We start from the raw sequence: 19,147 nt of genomic DNA on the forward strand, positions 1-19,147 counted from the left end.
TGAGATGAAGGGAACCATTTTTTTTTATTAAAGAAAAGTCGTTTGGGGTCATATAGACCCCAAAGCGACAATATCCTAGCCGGACTACTGTTGTCAGTGATATAAGTATTTGAAATGAACATGATTTCTTAATGTCTAGTGACACATCAGGGCCATTTTATGATTAATTGAAATAGATTTCTTACATACAGCTCCTTTAATAGGTACTATCTAATGAATAAGTACTAGTATCTATTGAATAAGTACTAGTACCTAAAGAATAAGCATCTAAATAATAGGCACTAGTACCTAAATAATAGGCACTAGTACCTTAAGAATAAGCACTAGTAGCTAATGAATAAGTACTAGTACTTAATGGAATAGATACAAGTATCTAAAAAATAAGTAGTAGCATGAAAATAGAGACTAGTCGGTTTAAATGATTAAATGTTAAAACGGCTTGCCATACTATACGAGGAGGAGCTGCTGGGTGTTTACTCGTCTCACAGTGAAACCGAAAGCAGCCGATGACTGTAAAGACGCCATTTGGGAAGATAGAAAATCAGCAATCGCTTCACATGTGACAGTAAGTCGTTAAACTTTTCATACCTGTAATATCGATAGTATTTGCGTCTTATCAGACCTTATGACGAACTCAAACTCAAATACATGATAAAGTGGAAAGTTACTTTCGTGATATCTAGGCCTACCTCACGACACGTTCTGTAACACTCATAAAATGGCTGAAAATGGTTAAACTTTACGTTTTCCTTTAACAGGAGAATAGTTTAATGTTGAAATCTTTGGTTGACTTTTAAACAATTTAATTATTTTTATAATCTAGATGTGTTCAGTGGCGCAGTGAGACTGGGGAAAGAACGTGTAGTCGCAGGATAATCACATAAACGCGTAAAAGTAACATCATATTTGCTTAATGAGAGACGAAAAACGGATTGTGAAAAACACCTGCAAGAGTTCAGCAGTGTCATTAAAGTGAAGGTGAATCCAGTGTTTAAACGAGGCTGCTGTGTTTGAAAGTGTGAAAGTGTGGCCGACATGTTGCTCTAACAGTTTTTCTCTGTAAATAATGTTAGTTTTTAATGTTGCGTTAAAGCGAATTAAATTAATTTGTGTTTTGTGTGTCCACATACAGGTCTGAAAAGACTCTCATCAAGGAGGAAGAGAATGAGCAAACTTCCTGTAAAATGAGTGTGTATGAGGGGAGAGAGGAGGAGAACCGTACCTGAAAAATGAGTGTGTGTGAGGAGAGAGAGGAGGAGAACCGTACCTGAAAAATGAGTGTGTGTGAGGAGAGAGAGGAGGAGAACCGTACCTGAAAAATGAGTGTGTGTGAGGAGAGAGAGGAGGAGAACCGTACCTGTAAAATGAGTGTGTGTGAGGAGAGAGAGGAGGAGGCGTCTGTTCACACTCAGAGAGCAGCATCTCCAGTATCCAGCTGTGTGTCCATGAAGAGTAACAACTCCATGTTTGTTCCCCCTGAGTTCAGTAATGGACCATCTCCAGGATTCAGCTGTGTGTCCATGAAGAGTAACAACTCCATGTTTGTTCCCCCTGAGTTCAGTAATGGACCATTTCCAGGATTCAGCTGTGTGTCCATGAAGAGTAACAGCTCCATGTTTGTTCCCCCTGAGTTCAGTGATGGACCATTTCCAGGATTCAGCTGTGTGTCCATGAAGAGTAACAGCTCCATGTTTATTCCCCCTGAGTTCAGTGATGGACCTGCTGTGACCTCTGACCCTGCGTGAGTAACATGAGAAAACATGAAGTTCAGGGCCGGTCCATATTCTGCTGGCGCCCTAGACAAGATATATTTATTATATTATATTATATCATATTATATTATATTATATTATATTCATCGCCCCTAAAAACTACAACACTGGCAATAACACACAAACACAAGTGTGTGTATGGCCACACAAATAGTTGTTAAAATAAAGGGTAAAAAGGCTATATAAAATATGTATCTAAATTGAATCTATAGATATCCAGATAACTAGTTAGTCTCATTAGCCTCATATGGCGATCCTGTTCTTAAACATAGACTGGGAAATTACATATCCAAACTTAAGTGGTTGCTGAACTTAAAGGAGAACTCCGGGCAATTTTTAAGTTAATCTTGATCGTTAGACCTTTGTGAGTACTGCTTATAGAAAAAAAAAACGAACCGGATCGGTGCTTGCAACACGGAGCTACTACAGCTAACGTCCAGAGCTCCCACTCAGCTATAACGGCAGTTATGGGGGCATATACATAAAGGGTGTCTTTGTGCCTGTTAACAGACACAAAATGCAATTAAAATGTCTGTCCAACATGAACAGGGCCCTTACATGACAACAAGATGCGTTTAGCAACTTAGCCATTGTTTAAATTCACCTAAATAGTGTTTTAGACGGCTAGCTGTAGTCTCGCTCTTACTTTTATTATGAGAGCCAGTAATAGCATCTGCAAACGGAACACAAGTCCGCAAGTCACAAGTGTTGCAGTCAAGCTTCATGTCGAACCATTTTCTTTTCACTTCTGGGACTGTTTGATTAACAGATGAAACTCCATTAACTGCATCTGTAATATGCTGCCAAGATTCCTTTTTTTAGGACCTGATACGCCACTATGTACGCTTGAAAATAAAATGTGGTGTTTTGAATGAACTTCTGATAATAAAACTTCAAGTTCTGCATCTGAGAAATCTCTCTTTTTCATTCGCTTTTGAATGATCAAAAATGCACATTATACCCCGGTGCGCCTTTAGTCCCATTTACCCTACCATTAATAAAACATGTTTTCTCTCTAAAACTATGCATAATACACATACTGCTCTAGAAACTACAGTAGTGTTGCCAAAATAAATCTGCAAAGATACTATTTAAAATATTTCAGTTTTTTTTTTCTCAGTATCAACAACAGGAAGAGAAAGAGAGCAGCTTCTTCAGGATCCGACTGTGTGTCCATGAAGAGGCAAGAGCCCTCAAAATTCAGTGATGGAGCGGTGACCTTTGACCCTGTGTGAGTATCATCATGTAGAGTGAGAGACACATGAACACAGAATGCACAAAGGTTCAGAACTTTAACATGTATAACAAGTAACAAGTGGAATTCAAGATGCAAACAAAGGAATCCTTTCACTTTGTTAAAGTGTCTTAAATAGTGTTTTCTTACGCTTCTGTCTGACATTTCCCTGTTAGATCTCCATTTACACCGGAATGATTTTTGTTACATGTGTTGCATCAGTGTTATATTGACAGTAGTGGTGGGAAAAAAACGATTCTGTTCAGTATCGCGATATTTTGCGCACGCAATTATATCGATACAGTAGCGCAAAGTATTGCAATATTTAATTATAAAATTATCTGTTTTACTTTCGGGCTATAGGGCTGTGACGCTGGCAGTTTTTTACCACCGCAGTGGTAATGGACCAACTACCGGCGGTGGTGCGTGGTTGGGGGGTTTTGAAATAAAAAAATTTAGTGTTTATTTGAGCAATTCCGTCAAAGAAACAACACACTAAAGAGTAAAGCATTGAAAAAATATCAGTAAATATTGGCAAATTAAATAATATAATAAAGTTAAATGAAAAAAACACGTGAGACAACCTACCGCTCTGTGCTTTGAGAGGGATGTGGGACACGAGCAGGAAAGAGACCATCAATCTCTTTTCTGATATCTTCATGTTTTCTAGGCTACTTGTTGTAAAAGGTATGAAGAGCGAATTTTATCTTCCACAAGGGCAAGACATTTAGGTTATGTTTGATATTGCGCTGCAAGAGAAAGCGAAACTAAATCACCCGCGCGTGTGAAACGCTCTTTACAAATAAACTTGACACGCCGCATGTCTAATAACAAGCACAAACTGTGTTAAAAAGAATTTGTCGTACAAGGAAAAATGTAGGCTATCTGTCCTATAGCCTTATACTTCACCACAGTAAAGCATACGAAAATAATAGGCCTAATTAAAAGCGAACCAAGGAAGAAAAGTTTATAATCCCCTCGAAAATGGGTAAGACTTGAGTGAAGATTTGGGAAAAGAAACAATTGAGATTCCATGCAGGGATGAGTCACGATTTTTTAATATTTGAGTAGTTTATTTAATTATAGAATATCGAATAGGTTGTGCGATTATTCTCTAAAATAAAATCTCCATGTTTTCGGTGCTGATGCGGTGGTGACGCGTTCATGTAACCAGAGGGTGACGCTGCCAATAACGCACATAACAGCTGTCACAAAGAACCGGCAAAAGTAATGATTATGAATGTGTCAAATATAGCAAGGAGACATTTTAATTGTTTATTAATAAACTAGTGTTTTCTGTGTCAGTGTCGGCTGCAAAGATGAAGTTGATGATGCTTACTCGTCATCTTTGCGGCGAACGCGCCTAGAGAGAAATGAACACTTCATACGGAATAGCCTACATAGGCCTAAGCATAGAGTAGGCTAGTCGGTTTCTTTTCGTTTTGAATTGTTTAGTTTAAAAGTAGACAATTCAAGCTTTCTATATGGAATAACTAATGGAATATTGTTAAATTCGCTGATAATCGGGTGACCAGATCGCAAACCAGAATTCAAAGCCGACAAGCTTAAATTTATGGGCTCACGCACAACTCTCTCATTCGTCATGAATCCAAACGTTTCCATGGCTGTGATGTAACATTTAATTGCTAACCTGTTTTATCTTTTGTAAACAAAGCTTTGTGCTTCACTCGTGTCATAATATTCACGTAAAACAGCATTCACATACAAGAATAAGGTCTGTCCTTAATGTTCAAGGACAAAGTTTTTGCACAACCCTTCTAAGTTTTTGCACTTCAGTTAATGTGTAGAAGATAATGTTCACAGAATTAAATGTGACATTTGAAGTGAGTTGAGCAGTCTTACTTTCCTCATTTTTTGTAATGGCTTTGGATAATATGGGGAACATGAATCGCAATACATCGCAGAATCGAATCGCAATACTTGCTGTATCGCTATGGAAGCTTGTTTCCGCCACTGAAAAAAAGTTATAAAAAAAATTGCGACTTTTTATCTCACAATTCTGACTTTTTTTCTCAGAATTGCGAGATATTAAGTCAGAATTGTGAGATATAAAGTCGCAATTCTGAGAAATAAAGTCGCAATTGCGAGATATAAAGTCAGAATTCTGAGAAAAAAAGTCAGAATTGCGTGATATAAAGTCAGAATTGTGAGATATAAAGTCGCAATTGCGTGTTATAAAGTCAGAATTGCGAGATATAAAGTCAGAATTCTGACTTTTTTACTCGCAATTGCGACTTTATATCACGCAATTCTGACTTTATATCTCGCAATTGGGAGATATAAAGTCAGAATTGCATGATATAAAGTCGCAATTGCGTGTTATAAAGTCAGAATTGTGAGATTATAAAGTCCAATTCTAAGGGGGAAAAAAGACGGAGTTTTTTTTTTTTTTTACCTCAGAATAGTTTATATCTCACAATTCTGACTTTATAACACGCAATTCTGACTTTATATCTCCCAATTGCGAGATATAAAAGTCAGAATTGCGTGATATAAAGTCGCAATTGCGAGTAAAAAAGTCAGAATTCTGACTTTATTTCACGCAATTCTGACTTTATAACACACAATTCTGACTTTATATCTCGCAATTCTGACTTTATAACACGCAATTTTGACTTTATATCTCGCAATTATGTTTTATAAAGTCAGAATTGCGTGATATAAAGTCGCAATTGCGAGAAAAAAGTCAGAATTCTGACTTTATATCTCGCAATTCTGACTTTTTTTCTCAGAATTCTGACTTTATATCTTGCAATTGCGACTTTATTTCTCAGAATAGCGACTTTATATCTCACAATTCTGACTTCATATCTCGCAATTCTCAGAAAAAAAGTCAGAATTGTGAGATAAAAAGCAATTTATTTATTTTTTATAAATAGTATCCATAGTATCGCAATATGTTAAGAATCGCAATAATATTGAATCGTGGCCCAAATATCGCAATACTATCGAATCGTCACATTTTTGCCAATTCCCACCCCTAATTGACAGTTATCTTTTAATTTAGTGATGCACTGAAATGATCAATCTTGATAAAAACTGAAACGAGAAAATTCTGGCTAGGAATAAATAAAATCAGTGGATCCCAATCTGGTTGTCATGACGAGTGGCTAAGGGTGCCAGAAAATCTCTGCTCATTTCAAATTTGTTTATATCAATATATAAATGTAAGTTTTATAAGGAAAATCTGATCGATCTGCCATAAATCTGCCAATAATAACTTCCTATGAATAGACTGATTATCTCTAAACTTGCCAATCATATATTGATGACACTTTTAAAAATCAGGATTCATATCAGCTGATCAAGATAAAAGGAAATCTGTGATCAGTATAAAATTTGTGATTTTCTATTTCTAAAGGAAAGGTCGCAGGTTCTTTAGACATAAAATATTCTTTGACTTTTCACATGCCTCACTTGTGGCAAAGCGGACTTTACTGTGCAACTAGGAAATGTCTCTGTCATCTGTCGCCATTTACATGTAAATTAATTTCATGAAATCATATCACACCACAATAGATAGAAGTTTGTCTGAAAGGGCAAACACTTATTTCTACATGTGGTATGATTTTCATATTAAACATATTAAAATAATTGTTCTTTGTTCACAAATGTCTTTTCTGTTTGTTTTTGTGTCTCCGTCGTCTTAATGTGTTTTCAGTGGTGGGAGAGCTGACCAGATCAGAGGTGTGTCCTGTCAGACCAGCACATCCTCCTCCTGTCAGAAACACATCAGTCATCATGACACAGAAGCAGCCCTGCAGCTCGATTCTCACCAGCCAGTGCATGATGATCTGCAGAGAGTCAAAGACCAGCACAAAACCAGCATGAAGAACAAGTATGAGAGCTTATTTGAGGGAATCAAACTACAAGAGAATCAGACCCTCCTGAACAGGATTTACACACAGCTGTACATCATAGAGGGAGAGAGTGAAGGAGTGAATGAAGAACATGAGGTGCTACAGATGGAGAAAAGTTACAAGACCCTCCAAGACACTCCAATCAACTGCAATGACATCTTTGATCCTTCACCTGAACTAGGATATGAGGAGAAGAGAAGAGAGAAGGATAAAATCAAGACTGTTCTTACTAAAGGCATCGCTGGAATTGGAAAAACCGTCTCTGTGCAGAAGTTCATTCTGGACTGGGCCGAGGGAAAAGCCAATCAGGATGTAGATTTCATATTTGTGCTTCCATTTAGAGAGCTGAACTTGATTAAAGATCATCAGTACAGTCTTCACAGACTTCTGCTGGACTTTCATCCTGAACTTCAAGATCTGGACCCAAAGATGTATGATGAATGTACAGTTGTGTTCATCTTTGATGGTCTGGATGAGAGCAGAATTACACTGATGTTTTCAGACAGTGAGAAAGTTTCTGATGTGACTGAGTCTTCATCAGTGGGTGTGTTGATGTCAAACCTCATGAAAGGAGATCTGCTTCCCTCTGCTCTCATCTGGATCACCTCCAGACCAGCAGCAGCCAATCAGATCCCCTCCAAATACATCAACCGTGTGACAGAAATTCAGGGATTCAATGAGCCTCAGAAGGAGGAATATTTCAGGAAGAGAATCAGTGATGAGGATCAAGCCAGCAGAATCATCTCACACATCAGAAGAGCAAGAAGCCTCCACATCATGTGCCACATACCCGTCTTCTGCTGGATCTCAGCCACTGTGCTTCAAAACATCCTGAAACAAGATCTCAGTGCAGAAATCCCTCAAACTCTGACTGAAATGTACATACACTTCCTCCTCATTCAAACTAGTATGAGGAACCAGAAGTATGAAGAGAGAGATCCAGAGAATCTCCTGCAGTCCAACAGAGAAGTGATTGTGAAACTTGCTGAACTGGCTTTCAATCAGCTGATGAAGGGCAATGTGATGTTCTATGAGGAGGACCTGATTGAGAGCGGCATAGACGTCACTGACGCCTCAGTGTATTCTGGGATTTGCACTGAGATCTTTAGGGAAGAATCTGTGATTTATCACAGGAAGGTTTACAGCTTTGTACATCTGAGCTTTCAGGAGTTTTTTGCAGCACTGTATGTGTTTCTCTGTTATTTACACAAGAACAGTGAAGTTATGAAAATGTTCCTCACAGGAAAGTCCAGAACTCAGTCTGGAAATATTTCTCTGGATGTGTTTCTGAAGGGAGCAATGAATAAAGCTTTGAAGAGTAAAAATGGACACCTGGATCTTTTCCTTCGATTCCTTCATGGCATCTCGCTGGAGTCCAATCAGAGACTCTTACAGGATCTGCTGATTCACACAGAGAACAACCCAGAGAACATCAAGAAAATAATCCAGAACCTCAAACGAGGTCAAAAAAACAATGTCAGCCCTGAAAGATGGATGAATCTGTCACACTGCTTGATTGAGATGAAGAATAATTCTATTGCTGAAGAAATGCAGGCATTTTTTAAATCTGGATCAAACGACAAACGTCTTTCTCTTGCACAATGTTCAACTTTGGCAAACATGATCCTGATGTCAGAGGAGGTGATGGATGAGTTTGACCCTAAAAAGTACAAGATCATATCATCACAAGAGGGTCGAAGCAGATTGTTACCTGCTCTGAGGAACTGCAGAAAAGCTTTGTGAGTGTGAAAAAAATTAATCAACTTAATTGAAATATTAACATAATGATAGATGACGTTGGTCTTGACACCTGCATGCTTTTTAATCAAATATCCTTTTTTTTTTTTTTAGTTTGGCAGACTGTAATCTCACAGATCAGCACTGTGAAATTGTGTCTTCAGCTCTACAATCATCAAACTCCCCCCTGAGAGAGCTGGACCTGAGTAACAATGACCTGCATGATTCAAGAGTGAAGCTGCTCTGTATTGGACTGAGGAGTCCAAACTGTCAACTCAATGTACTGAGGTTTGTGTTTCACATTTATTAATTACAGTTTCTCAATTGTTTATATATTTATTTGGAACTTGAAATGGAACTTGAAATGCAATCACCAACACTTAAAAACTCTAATGTACCATATCCATTAACAAGGCTGTAAAATTGCTTTACACTCAGTTTTCAGTTGTATATCATATCAAAAAACACTACACACAGTTCTCTACATGAAGTACAACGTTCAAAATTACTGTAAAATCTCTTTAGTCTCTTTGGAAAGCAACCTATTTCAAAATGCCAAACTCTTCACACAAATGGCAATAGCCACTCCTCACAGGTGTCAACAGTAGTTGTCGAATTGTTCACTTAGAAATCAAAGCTTTAGCACAGTTAAAGGACATAGATGAGATTTGCTATTTTGGATGAAAAAAAGTAAAGCAAGAGTTAAAGGTGAAGGAATGAGGGTAAGAGGAGGCTGAGGAAAGACAGTTGTCTTCCCTAGTGAAAAAATAGTATACTTAAGGACAATTTATTCATATGTTCTTGAGTATAACTAAGTGTATTTCTGGCCCACTATAAATTGGTATACTTAAAGTAGTGCTGAAGTTCAACTAAAGTTGTATTTAATATACTTGCTTGTGCTAAAGTGGAACTATTCCAATTATACTTAAGTACACTTTAAATATACTCTTGTATTTAACTTTTGAAATGCAGAATTCACTCAGCATAAACTTCAAATGTAGTTTGGTAACATTACAATTGCAATTCAATTACACTGTAAGAGTGTTGAACATACATTAATATTATACTGATAACAAACTTTTAGTGGCATTTCAAGTACACTTGAAGTGTGCTAATGGTATAATTATAGTGTGCTCCAAAGACAATAAAGTAATCTTTATAAATCGCACAGCTTAAGAATTTTCCTTTTATTGACATTTTATCTCGTGAGAAAACTGCTTGTGTTTCAGTGTGTGCGGATGAAATCAAACCATCTGTAAAATGTATCTGCGGTGTAAGGGAACTAGGATCAATATAACTCAAAGGGTGATTGAATTACAGTGAACAAGAACCAAATTAATATGCAAATGATTCAGAATTAATATTGAACACTTTATCTACTATTCTTGACAAAATCAAGTAGCCTATCCCATAGCCTACGGTAACAATATCATAAAATGATGATCACTGATTATGAGCAAAGTAACAAAATCTACAGTTTAAGGCAGTAACTTGTAAGCACAAGACACTTGTATATATGTAAAATCAAACAAGACTTTATTGAACTACTCTAATACACACAAACTAATCTAATGAAAACACAAACATTCATTCAAACAGTGACAGAAGAAAGCGATGTTATTAACAGAGTATGAATGGAGTCCCAAATGTCTAGCATTAGACACTATTTCTTGACCGTAACCTGAGAGAATCAATACACTAGCAATTCAACCTAGTTTGAGGAGCTGCTGGAGCGACTCTCATAGGGGTTTCTTTGACGAAGTTTAATGAAGGCACATACGGAAGAGTTGATGAGTTTTGAGTGAGCTCTTGGTGGTTTGAAGAGCATTTAAACGTCCAAGCTGGACAATGGAAAAGTCTGCACGAATCAAAGCAAGAGCAAAAGTCACTGTCTTGGGTGGGACCTACGCCCCGTTCTCCGGTTCTTGCATGCAATTGGCATAATGTCCACATGATCGCTGTTGTGTTCATTAAATGTGACCTGATCCAGCAAAATGAGTCACAGTGACCCAAATTTCAAAATTGAGATTTTGGTATTAATGGAAAGAGAAAAGAGGAGACCATAAGCTTTCAGATGATATCCTAGTCAAAGGCATACCTTGAATGGTTGTAAAGATATACACATTTGAATTATGGTCGTCTGCCCTTTTTTTCCAATTGAAAATCTGAGAAAATCGCTTTTAACGTTTTTTGCCTGTTTTTTGTTGATATCTTCCAAAATCCATTGCATTTAAAGGGATAAATTATTTATTTTACAGCTTAATTTGACCAAAGACATTAATATAAATGCTATTAAACTAGGCTGAAGCTCAAATTATTTTAAAGGTTTTATTTGAATAAATAATTTAAAAGGCACTTTTACTGTGTGTGTGTGTCTGTGTGTGTGTGAGAAAGAGAGAGAAAGTGAGAGAGGCAGAGAGACAAGGAAACAGAGAACAAATAATGTTAGCCTATGCAATCATATCTTTGTGTAGTCTAGTTGACAATAACAGTGTAACAAACGGAGATACCAACAGTTAAATATTGGGTTAAAATAAATCAAACACATTGTAATGGATTCTCCTTGCAGATAAATACACTCACAGAATAATTGCACTCTCACATCCATACACAATAAACACCACAGGGCTGTCACTTTCGCTGTCGCTGTCATCAGAGGATGACACGTCTCCAGAACCAAAAACAATCACTGATTAGCCTTAGCCACTCTTGCTGACCAGCAGCAGAGCTTAGGTTAGAAGCCTCCAGTGAGTTCAACGCTTTTGGGGACTTTTTGTCGACTTTGCTTTCTTTTGACATTTCTCAAATTAATAATATTTAATCTTTCTGAGGAAATCTGCTAGCTTGTTTACTGCGAGTCTGACAGGAGGATGGCTGGACCAATCGCGTGCCTGTCAGTCGAAACTGATCAGAAAATGATCAGCGTTTGTGTACATTTCTAAGCTTTTTGATTGGTTCTATACAACGTGTAACACCATATTTGGAGAGCAGAGATAGTGAAGTTTCAGGGGATACCTGGGAAATGCAGGTGACGAGATGAGTCTAGATAAGCAATGTTCATTTCCAGCGAATTTAGTAAAACTTTGTAAACTTTAATAGTCATTTAAATACCTTTACTCAATTATCTGGACTACGAAACTTTGGGAGATTATTTTTGAATGTCTGTTCTTTGAAATGAGCAACAAAAAAAAAAACGATTATTTCATTTTTTTTCCACATAATCGGCCAATATCTTCAAATGGAACGTTGCGACTTCCGACTCATTTCGCCAGAGCGGGTCACAAATGGTCTGTTCACGGATAATCCAACAGCGGGCTTCAACTCTCAATGTTCTGCAGAACTGACTGCTCCTGATGTAAAACTCAATGAAAGTCTTGCATTGCGCTGCGAATTTAAAGGTGACGCATGAATTGACATTATTTGAATACGTTTTAAGTTGTTACCTTTTATGCAGTTAACGTTTGTGAATTAGTTTGAAATTTTTACTTTTTGTGTAATTTTTGACGACTGTTCAGGATAATCTTAATAATTCATAATATTAGACAGCCCAAAGGGCTGAAGTCCACATTTCAAAGTGCAACGGGCCATTAAAGTACCATTAATGGGAAAAGTGTATTATGGTTGGTGCATTGGAGTGTATTAGGAATACAGTAAAGTAATAAAAATTCTGATCAGGTACGTGAATTTCTTTCACCATTTCAAACTGACTATATGTTGTTTTCTTTATTTGTCATAATTACTTTACAATACAATAATTACAAATTACTTTTGTAACTACTTTCTATGTCTATAAAGCTGCTTTGCAACCATGCAAAATTTTGAGAAGTGCCATAATTGTTTTGTTTTTTAATTAACCCCCTGAGGTCTACGGTATCGCCGGCGATACCAGCTCGCTTTTTTTTTATCAGTGTAAAATAAACTCATAAATACTCTGTTGACTTTGATTTTTCATAGGAGTTTCGTACATCAATCGATTCTGTTAAATGTGTATTATTTTTGTGTATACTCATAATAAAAACAAAGTGTTGAGCTTTTCGCCAAATAAAGAAAAATAAACACGAAGCGAGTTCTGCCTTCTCTCTGTCAGTGTAGTCCATTCTGAAACGCGTCCGAAAATATACAATAACTCGCCGAATACTTCTCACACAGACACGTGAGATATGTCTTTATGAAGCTTGAAATCTCTTCTTTTAAATGAAGTAATTTATATAAAAAACAAATGTTTTCAACTCATGTAATCCGTTTGAAAGCAAGGAGAGGTACCGTTTTTCCTTCTGCCTCATTAACTCTATAATGAGTTGAGGCCGCCCCGCCCCCGGTGCTATTCAAATGGTAAATAGTTTAGGTGATCTAGTATGCATCGCATACGCCCCCCGATCAATGCCATAAAAACACAGTTTCTTCATCAGACTTACTGATAGTTCATCGCGTTTTGAGTATGGCACGCTTCCCCAGTAAAGACGCCCTTCAGATGATTCTGGACAGCGAGGAAGTTGTTTCCTCAGAGGAAGATTGTAACTCAGACTACAAACGGCAGCATTTTGAAGAGCGAATTCCGCCGAGGACACAATTTCGGAGTAAGTTTTACTTAAAAGTCTTTTGTCTTTTATTTTTCGTGTTCGCATTTATGAGGAAAAAACAATATTACGTGACAGTTCTCCATTATGGACGCGAGCGCTCTGAAAGCCACTAAAAGACTTTCAAACTTTCACAGAGACCTCAAAACAGAAACTACAAATCCTTTCTTTAAAACGAATTTCGTTTTGTATCAATTGTATCTTAATTTTAATAATTTTTTCATTAACAAATTTCCTGGATTTAAAGTAAATATAGGCTATAGCAATCACAACATAAGGTGCTTGAACTGGAGATCATCATTAACCAGACCGTAGCCTACTCGCCTCACATGTCTAAAAAATGTGAAATATATTTACAGAAAGCTGGTTCTAAACAAAACCATCCAAAACAAAAAACTATGTAGCCTAATAAATGTGCATTTCTCCGGTGCGTTCACTAGCCTACTGCGAAGATCGCGAGTCAATAGCCTATCGTCAACTTCATCTTTGCCAGAAGTTAAATTTAAATTGCGTGTGTGAATGAATGATGATGTTTTAGCAAACTGTATTGCTATACTGAGGAAAGGAAAATTCGACTGAAATATGTTGAAATAAAATGTAGGCTATTTGTATAAGCAACGTATTAAACTGCAAATTAACAATATGCCCTAATATTTCATGAAAACAACGTTACAGTCAGGCGAAATATGAAAGACAACATCTTGTTGACTAGATTTGGGTACAGTTTTTACTGTAGAATATACTGCCACGTCAAATAAGCTTTTGTTTAGCAATTTCTATATCTATTTTTGTCAAAAATAGTCATCAATTAAGATGTTAGCTGTTCCAATGTTGACTATATTCAAACTAATGAATACATAGATAAAATGTAGGCCTATAATCTTTTTTTTTTACAAAGAAAGAGTACACTTGAAATATTGTTGAAATTGTAATTATTGTTGTAATTGTAACCTTTTTAATAAAATAGCAAAACATATTTACAAGATAGATGTAAGCAAAATCTTAAATGGTCAATATAAGTCTTCTTCTAAATATATCTTTTGTCCTTGCATTGTGGCTCAGTCACTGTGTCACACCTGAGTGAATGGCTCATCATTATGCAGAGTGGGTGGTAATTCAGGTGTAAACCACTCCTCGTTCACGCCCCCTCGCATATTGGCTTTCCAAGCAAAACCTGTTTTACATCAATTTAAATCAATGTATGGTTTTATTTGAACGATAAAGCAAGACTATTTTCACATAATTTTGAAGAAAAAACTATAGGCGACGACATCCATTAGTCAAAAGTCTTATTGACACATATTTACTATGTGTTTTGTGGCCTTATTTCAGAAATTTTAGTTTTTAGTTTTTTCAATATCCACGCATAATCATTATTCTCTCAAAAATGAAAACATGTACATACACGTGGCTCACATATTATGGTAGCCCTGTTTGTGCTTTATAGAGTGAATTTACACCTTTGCCATTAATATGTTTATAAGCAACTGAAAAAAGCACAAATGTCAGGGCATGTCAGAACATCTCAAGGGCCCAGAAAACCGCTCAGACTCCAGAGGGTTAAGCAATAGCCTACCTGATATTCAAAGTGTGTAAATTTTTTAAAAGGTAAAGGTCATAATTATAAAACTTACTTATGATTTTTTTTTTTTTTTTTGCAATTCAAAACACATTCCTCTAAACTTTTAGATACTATTTTTTTTATACACAACAAGAACTCAAATTCAGTTCATTATATTGTACATTTAATCATAACAGGTCAACAGAGGATTCAACAAAAATAAATCACTGAAGTAGTACTTCAATATTTACCAAATTAAATAATTTTATTAGCAAATTGCTCTTTGTTACATTTGCTCTGTAGGCAAAAGTTGTGTTTGTAAATGCTGCCCTTACAGCACCTGTTAGTAGTGTTGCTTTCGTCAACGAAAATTATGACGAAATATTGTCGTCAACGAACCTTTATCACCTGACGAAAACGAGACGAGACGCAACGTAAATGCTGGTCATGTGACGATGACTAAAATAAATGTATAATGCAATATCGTTGACGAATAAAAACGAGACTAAATGTGGTTTAACAAAATAAAAACTATGCTAAAATGTCTCTTCATTTTCGTTGACCAAAACGAGACTAAACGAAATGTTATAACGTCACGACGAATGAGAGAGTTGTGCGTGAACCCGTTTATATAGCTACTGTCTATGGCGTGAACCCATAGCTTTTGTCGGCTTTAAATTCTGGTTTGCGATCTGGTCACCCGATTATCAGCAAATTTAACAATATTATTCCATTAGTTATTCCATTAAAATGTCTCATTGATATATTTGACACATTCATAATCGTCACCCTCTGGTTACATGAACGCGTCACCACCGCATCAGCACAGAAAACATGGAGTTTATTTTAAAGAATAATCGCACAACCTATTCGATATTCTATAATTAAATAAACTAATCGAATATTCAAAAAACGTGACTCATCCCTGCATGGAATCTCTTTCTTTTCCCAAATCTTCACTCACGTCTCACCCATTTTCTAAGGGGATTATAAACGTTTCTTCATTGGTTCGCTTTTAATAAGGCCTATTATATTCGTTTTCTTTACTGTGGTAAAGTAGAAAATGCTGTAGGACAGATAGCCTACATTTGTACTTGCATGTCAAATTCTACAGTTTGTGCTTGTTATAGACATGGTAAGGCGCGTCAAGTTTAGTTGTAAAGCGCGTTTCACACGCGCGGGTGATTTTTTTTGTTTCACTTTTTCTGGCAGCGCAATCTCAAACATAGCTTAAATATCTCGCCCTTGTGGAGGATAAAATTCGCTCTTCAGACCATTTTACATCAAGTTGAAAACATGAAGATATCAGAAAAGAGATCGATGGACTCTTTCCTGCTCGTGTCCCACATCCCTCTCAAAGCGCATTGTGGTAGGCTATATCACGCGTCTTTGTGTGGAAATATAAAACGAGTTTTTATTTTTTATTTTTTTAAACAACCCCCCCAACCACCGCTGGTAGTTGGTCCATAACCAACAAACTGCCACCGACACAGCCCTAAGTATAATAAGATAACCTTGTTTGAAATACTATATTGACTGCGTTAAATAGAATTGCATTACTAAATAAAATACAATTTTCATTGACTAAAACTAGACTAAAATGTCATCAGTTTTCGTCGACTAAAACTAGACTAAAATGTCATCAGTTTTCGTCGACTAAAACTAGACTAAAATGTCATCAGTTTTCGTCGACTAAAACTAGACTAGACTAAAAAGAGTATGAACGTGACTAAAACTAATAAAAACTAAAACGACAGCTTGACACAAAGACTAGACTAAAACTAAAAGTAAAACAGGCCGCCAAAAACAACACTACCTGTTAGCAGAAACAACTATGTTTCAGTTCTTACCTATTCAGTTCTCAGTTCTTATATTTTCTTTGGTTTGCACAAAAATAAATTCTCATATAAAAAAATTACATATCATCATCTAAAAATAATTTCATCATTCTCAGATTTGAAATACATAGTGAGACTGACAAATTTGTCAAATCTGCAACACAGAATCCCAATAGTGTGCACTCAAGTTCGGTTGTTTAGCAAAAGTACTGCAAAACCGATTGCTGGTGAGTGTGATGGCATTGACTTTATGGCGTGATCGAAACATAGATCAAGCATAGCGGTCTGACATGTCAACTTCTGGTTCAATCAATGATAGGACGTTGGAGCAGGCCAATGGGGGGGTCAAGGTTTAGCTTTGGCAGTTTCAGTGTTTTCAAATCATGTCAGAAAGAATGTAGAATTTTGAAGAAATAACACCGCACTCACGAACAACAAGGTGCCAGACAAACAAAACTGAAGATCTCAAAAATAAACAAAACTGTCTGCATACTTGAATCCTTTCAGCAAATTTAATAGCCAAGCTTTCGGTCAAACAACCATCCAAAGAATGTAGAAAAAATGTATTTAAGAGATTAAAATGCACATGAACATCAGCACAATTCGTCATTATGAGTTTTGGTAACTTTGGATTTTCTTACGAGTTTCCAAGTTAAGTGTGTGACAGCGGGAAAACATGTCAGAGGCAATGGATGCAGAATCTGCCCTAGTGAAAAACCTATGTCTGATTGTATTCAATATAAGCCTACATTCTATATATATATAGACATATTGCTTGAGACTTACTAAATATTATAATTAAACTTTATTTGGAGTTCTTCTTTGTTGCACAATGCATATTTCTTAATATTAAGCATATGTGTTTGATATCACTATTTGTAAGGATAGTATAATCACTGTATAATTTAAATGCAAGATATTTAATGTGTACCTAAAGTATACTTGCAATAGTTCCATTTAAGCACAATCAAATACACTTAAGTATATATTTAGTTGGAACTTACAAAACTACTTGTTCCTATTAAGCAGACTTTAAGTATAACAGTTTAGTATACCAACAATACAGTTGCAGGGTATTTATATTAAGTACGTAAATATGTAAATGTATTTGTAGTATACGTGGCATAAAATAGAAAAATTTAAGTATATTTATTTTTCACTAGGGTTAACATTGTGGAAAAAGATAAAACCGTTTTGAATACAGTGTTTGTGTTTTTGTGTTTAGAGTTGTGGGACAATGGGCCAAAGATGTGTGTAAACAATTGGGAAAAACTGTAATATGTTATTAATAATGTGTGATTTATATACAGTATATATTCTACTGATATAATTATAATAAGCAGATTATTGTATGTTTTGTCCTGTGTATAGATATTTTCCTTCACCTGTATTAGTTATTAGTTACTCATTAGTTACAGTATGCTGATTTTATGAATGATTTATGATCTACTGAAAATGAATAAGATGAAAACAGAGTGATAATGTGGCCATTATCGATGATCCATCATTATTTCATCCACAAGTTGTCATCATTACCTTCATTCAAGATAGCTGTGAGCATCAAAACTTGACATAATCCTTTAAGCTCCTGAAATACTCACGAGTCACAGCAAAGTTATTTTCCGTTCTTCATTTAGGAGTAAAAAGAAGTTTGAAAATACATGTCCAGCGATTTACTGTTAGCGGACATCCTGGCGCTGCCCACACTGCTGAGAGTGGTGTTTAGATGAATATGTTAATATGTGCTGCTTGCTTTCCTCTCAATAACAAAATAAACACGCAACAAAAATGACAGCTTTGTAACCGTAGTTAAGAAAGCATCTGATCACAGTGATGTGGATGTTTGCACAAGCTTTGCAATTCGGCACTCCAGTAAAGTCATGTCACGTCACGTTTATCTATATCCCTTTAGAATCAGAATCACAGAGCTTTATTGCCAAGTATGTTTACACGCGCAAAGAATTTGTCTTGGTGACTGGAGCTTCCAGTGCAGAAGGGAAGTACAGACATAGTGCAGACATACAAAGGAATTACAAACAAAGAAAAATAACACAATAATAATATTATAGATAGATAGATGGATAGATAGATGGATAGATCCTACACTTATCCTACAAGCTGTCATCATCACTTTCCTCCTCACTGCTCTCCTCGCTGTCTTCTTTTTTCTCGAACATGGTAGATGATGATGCTTAAGCCTGCGATTTGCTGTTTACATCCACAAGTGACCCAAAAACAGCTTGCTTTGCGTCAAAAGTCTCTGTTGTCATCTTAGACAAGTGAATGTAATATATTTCTGTCAAGTTAAACCAAACTTTTATTTTGACTGGTTGTTTCTGTGTGTTTATGATATGATGATAGTTTTTTCTCAAATGAAACGGTAAAATGCTCATGAAGTGACTCTGAGCAGCTCTGGAGATGAAATTCATGCATTCATGTCCTCATATAGAGAGACGGCAAAAGCTGAAAACACCGCAAGCACCACGTGTGCTTCAGCGTGTGTGTGTGTGGTAAATAAAACTTCTGTCATTCATTCACACAGAGACA

General features: G+C 36.2%; 1 protein-coding gene across 4 annotated transcripts in view; it reads left to right on the forward strand.

The window, feature by feature from the left end:
* Positions 1-1,319: 1,319 nt before the first annotated feature.
* LOC309510147 (uncharacterized protein) overlaps positions 1,320-19,147 on the forward strand; it is a gene marked incomplete at its 5' end in the record, with an annotated part of 50,712 nt that continues 32,884 nt past the window's right edge. For 3 of the 4 annotated variants that reach the window (XM_082185030.1, XM_082185031.1, XM_082185033.1), the window contains 4 exons: positions 1,320-1,741; positions 2,893-3,003; positions 6,689-8,626; positions 8,739-8,912. In XM_082185030.1, coding sequence (XP_082041156.1) covers positions 1,320-1,741; positions 2,893-3,003; positions 6,689-8,626; positions 8,739-8,912 — 2,645 coding nt within the window. The remainder of the gene's footprint in view (positions 1,742-2,892; positions 3,004-6,688; positions 8,627-8,738; positions 8,913-19,147) is intronic. The other variant, XM_082185032.1, reaches the window with a different exon arrangement.

Source organism: Leuciscus leuciscus (assembly GCF_965113295.1).
Source record: "Leuciscus leuciscus genome assembly, chromosome: 1".
Taxonomy (NCBI): domain Eukaryota; kingdom Metazoa; phylum Chordata; class Actinopteri; order Cypriniformes; family Leuciscidae; genus Leuciscus; species Leuciscus leuciscus.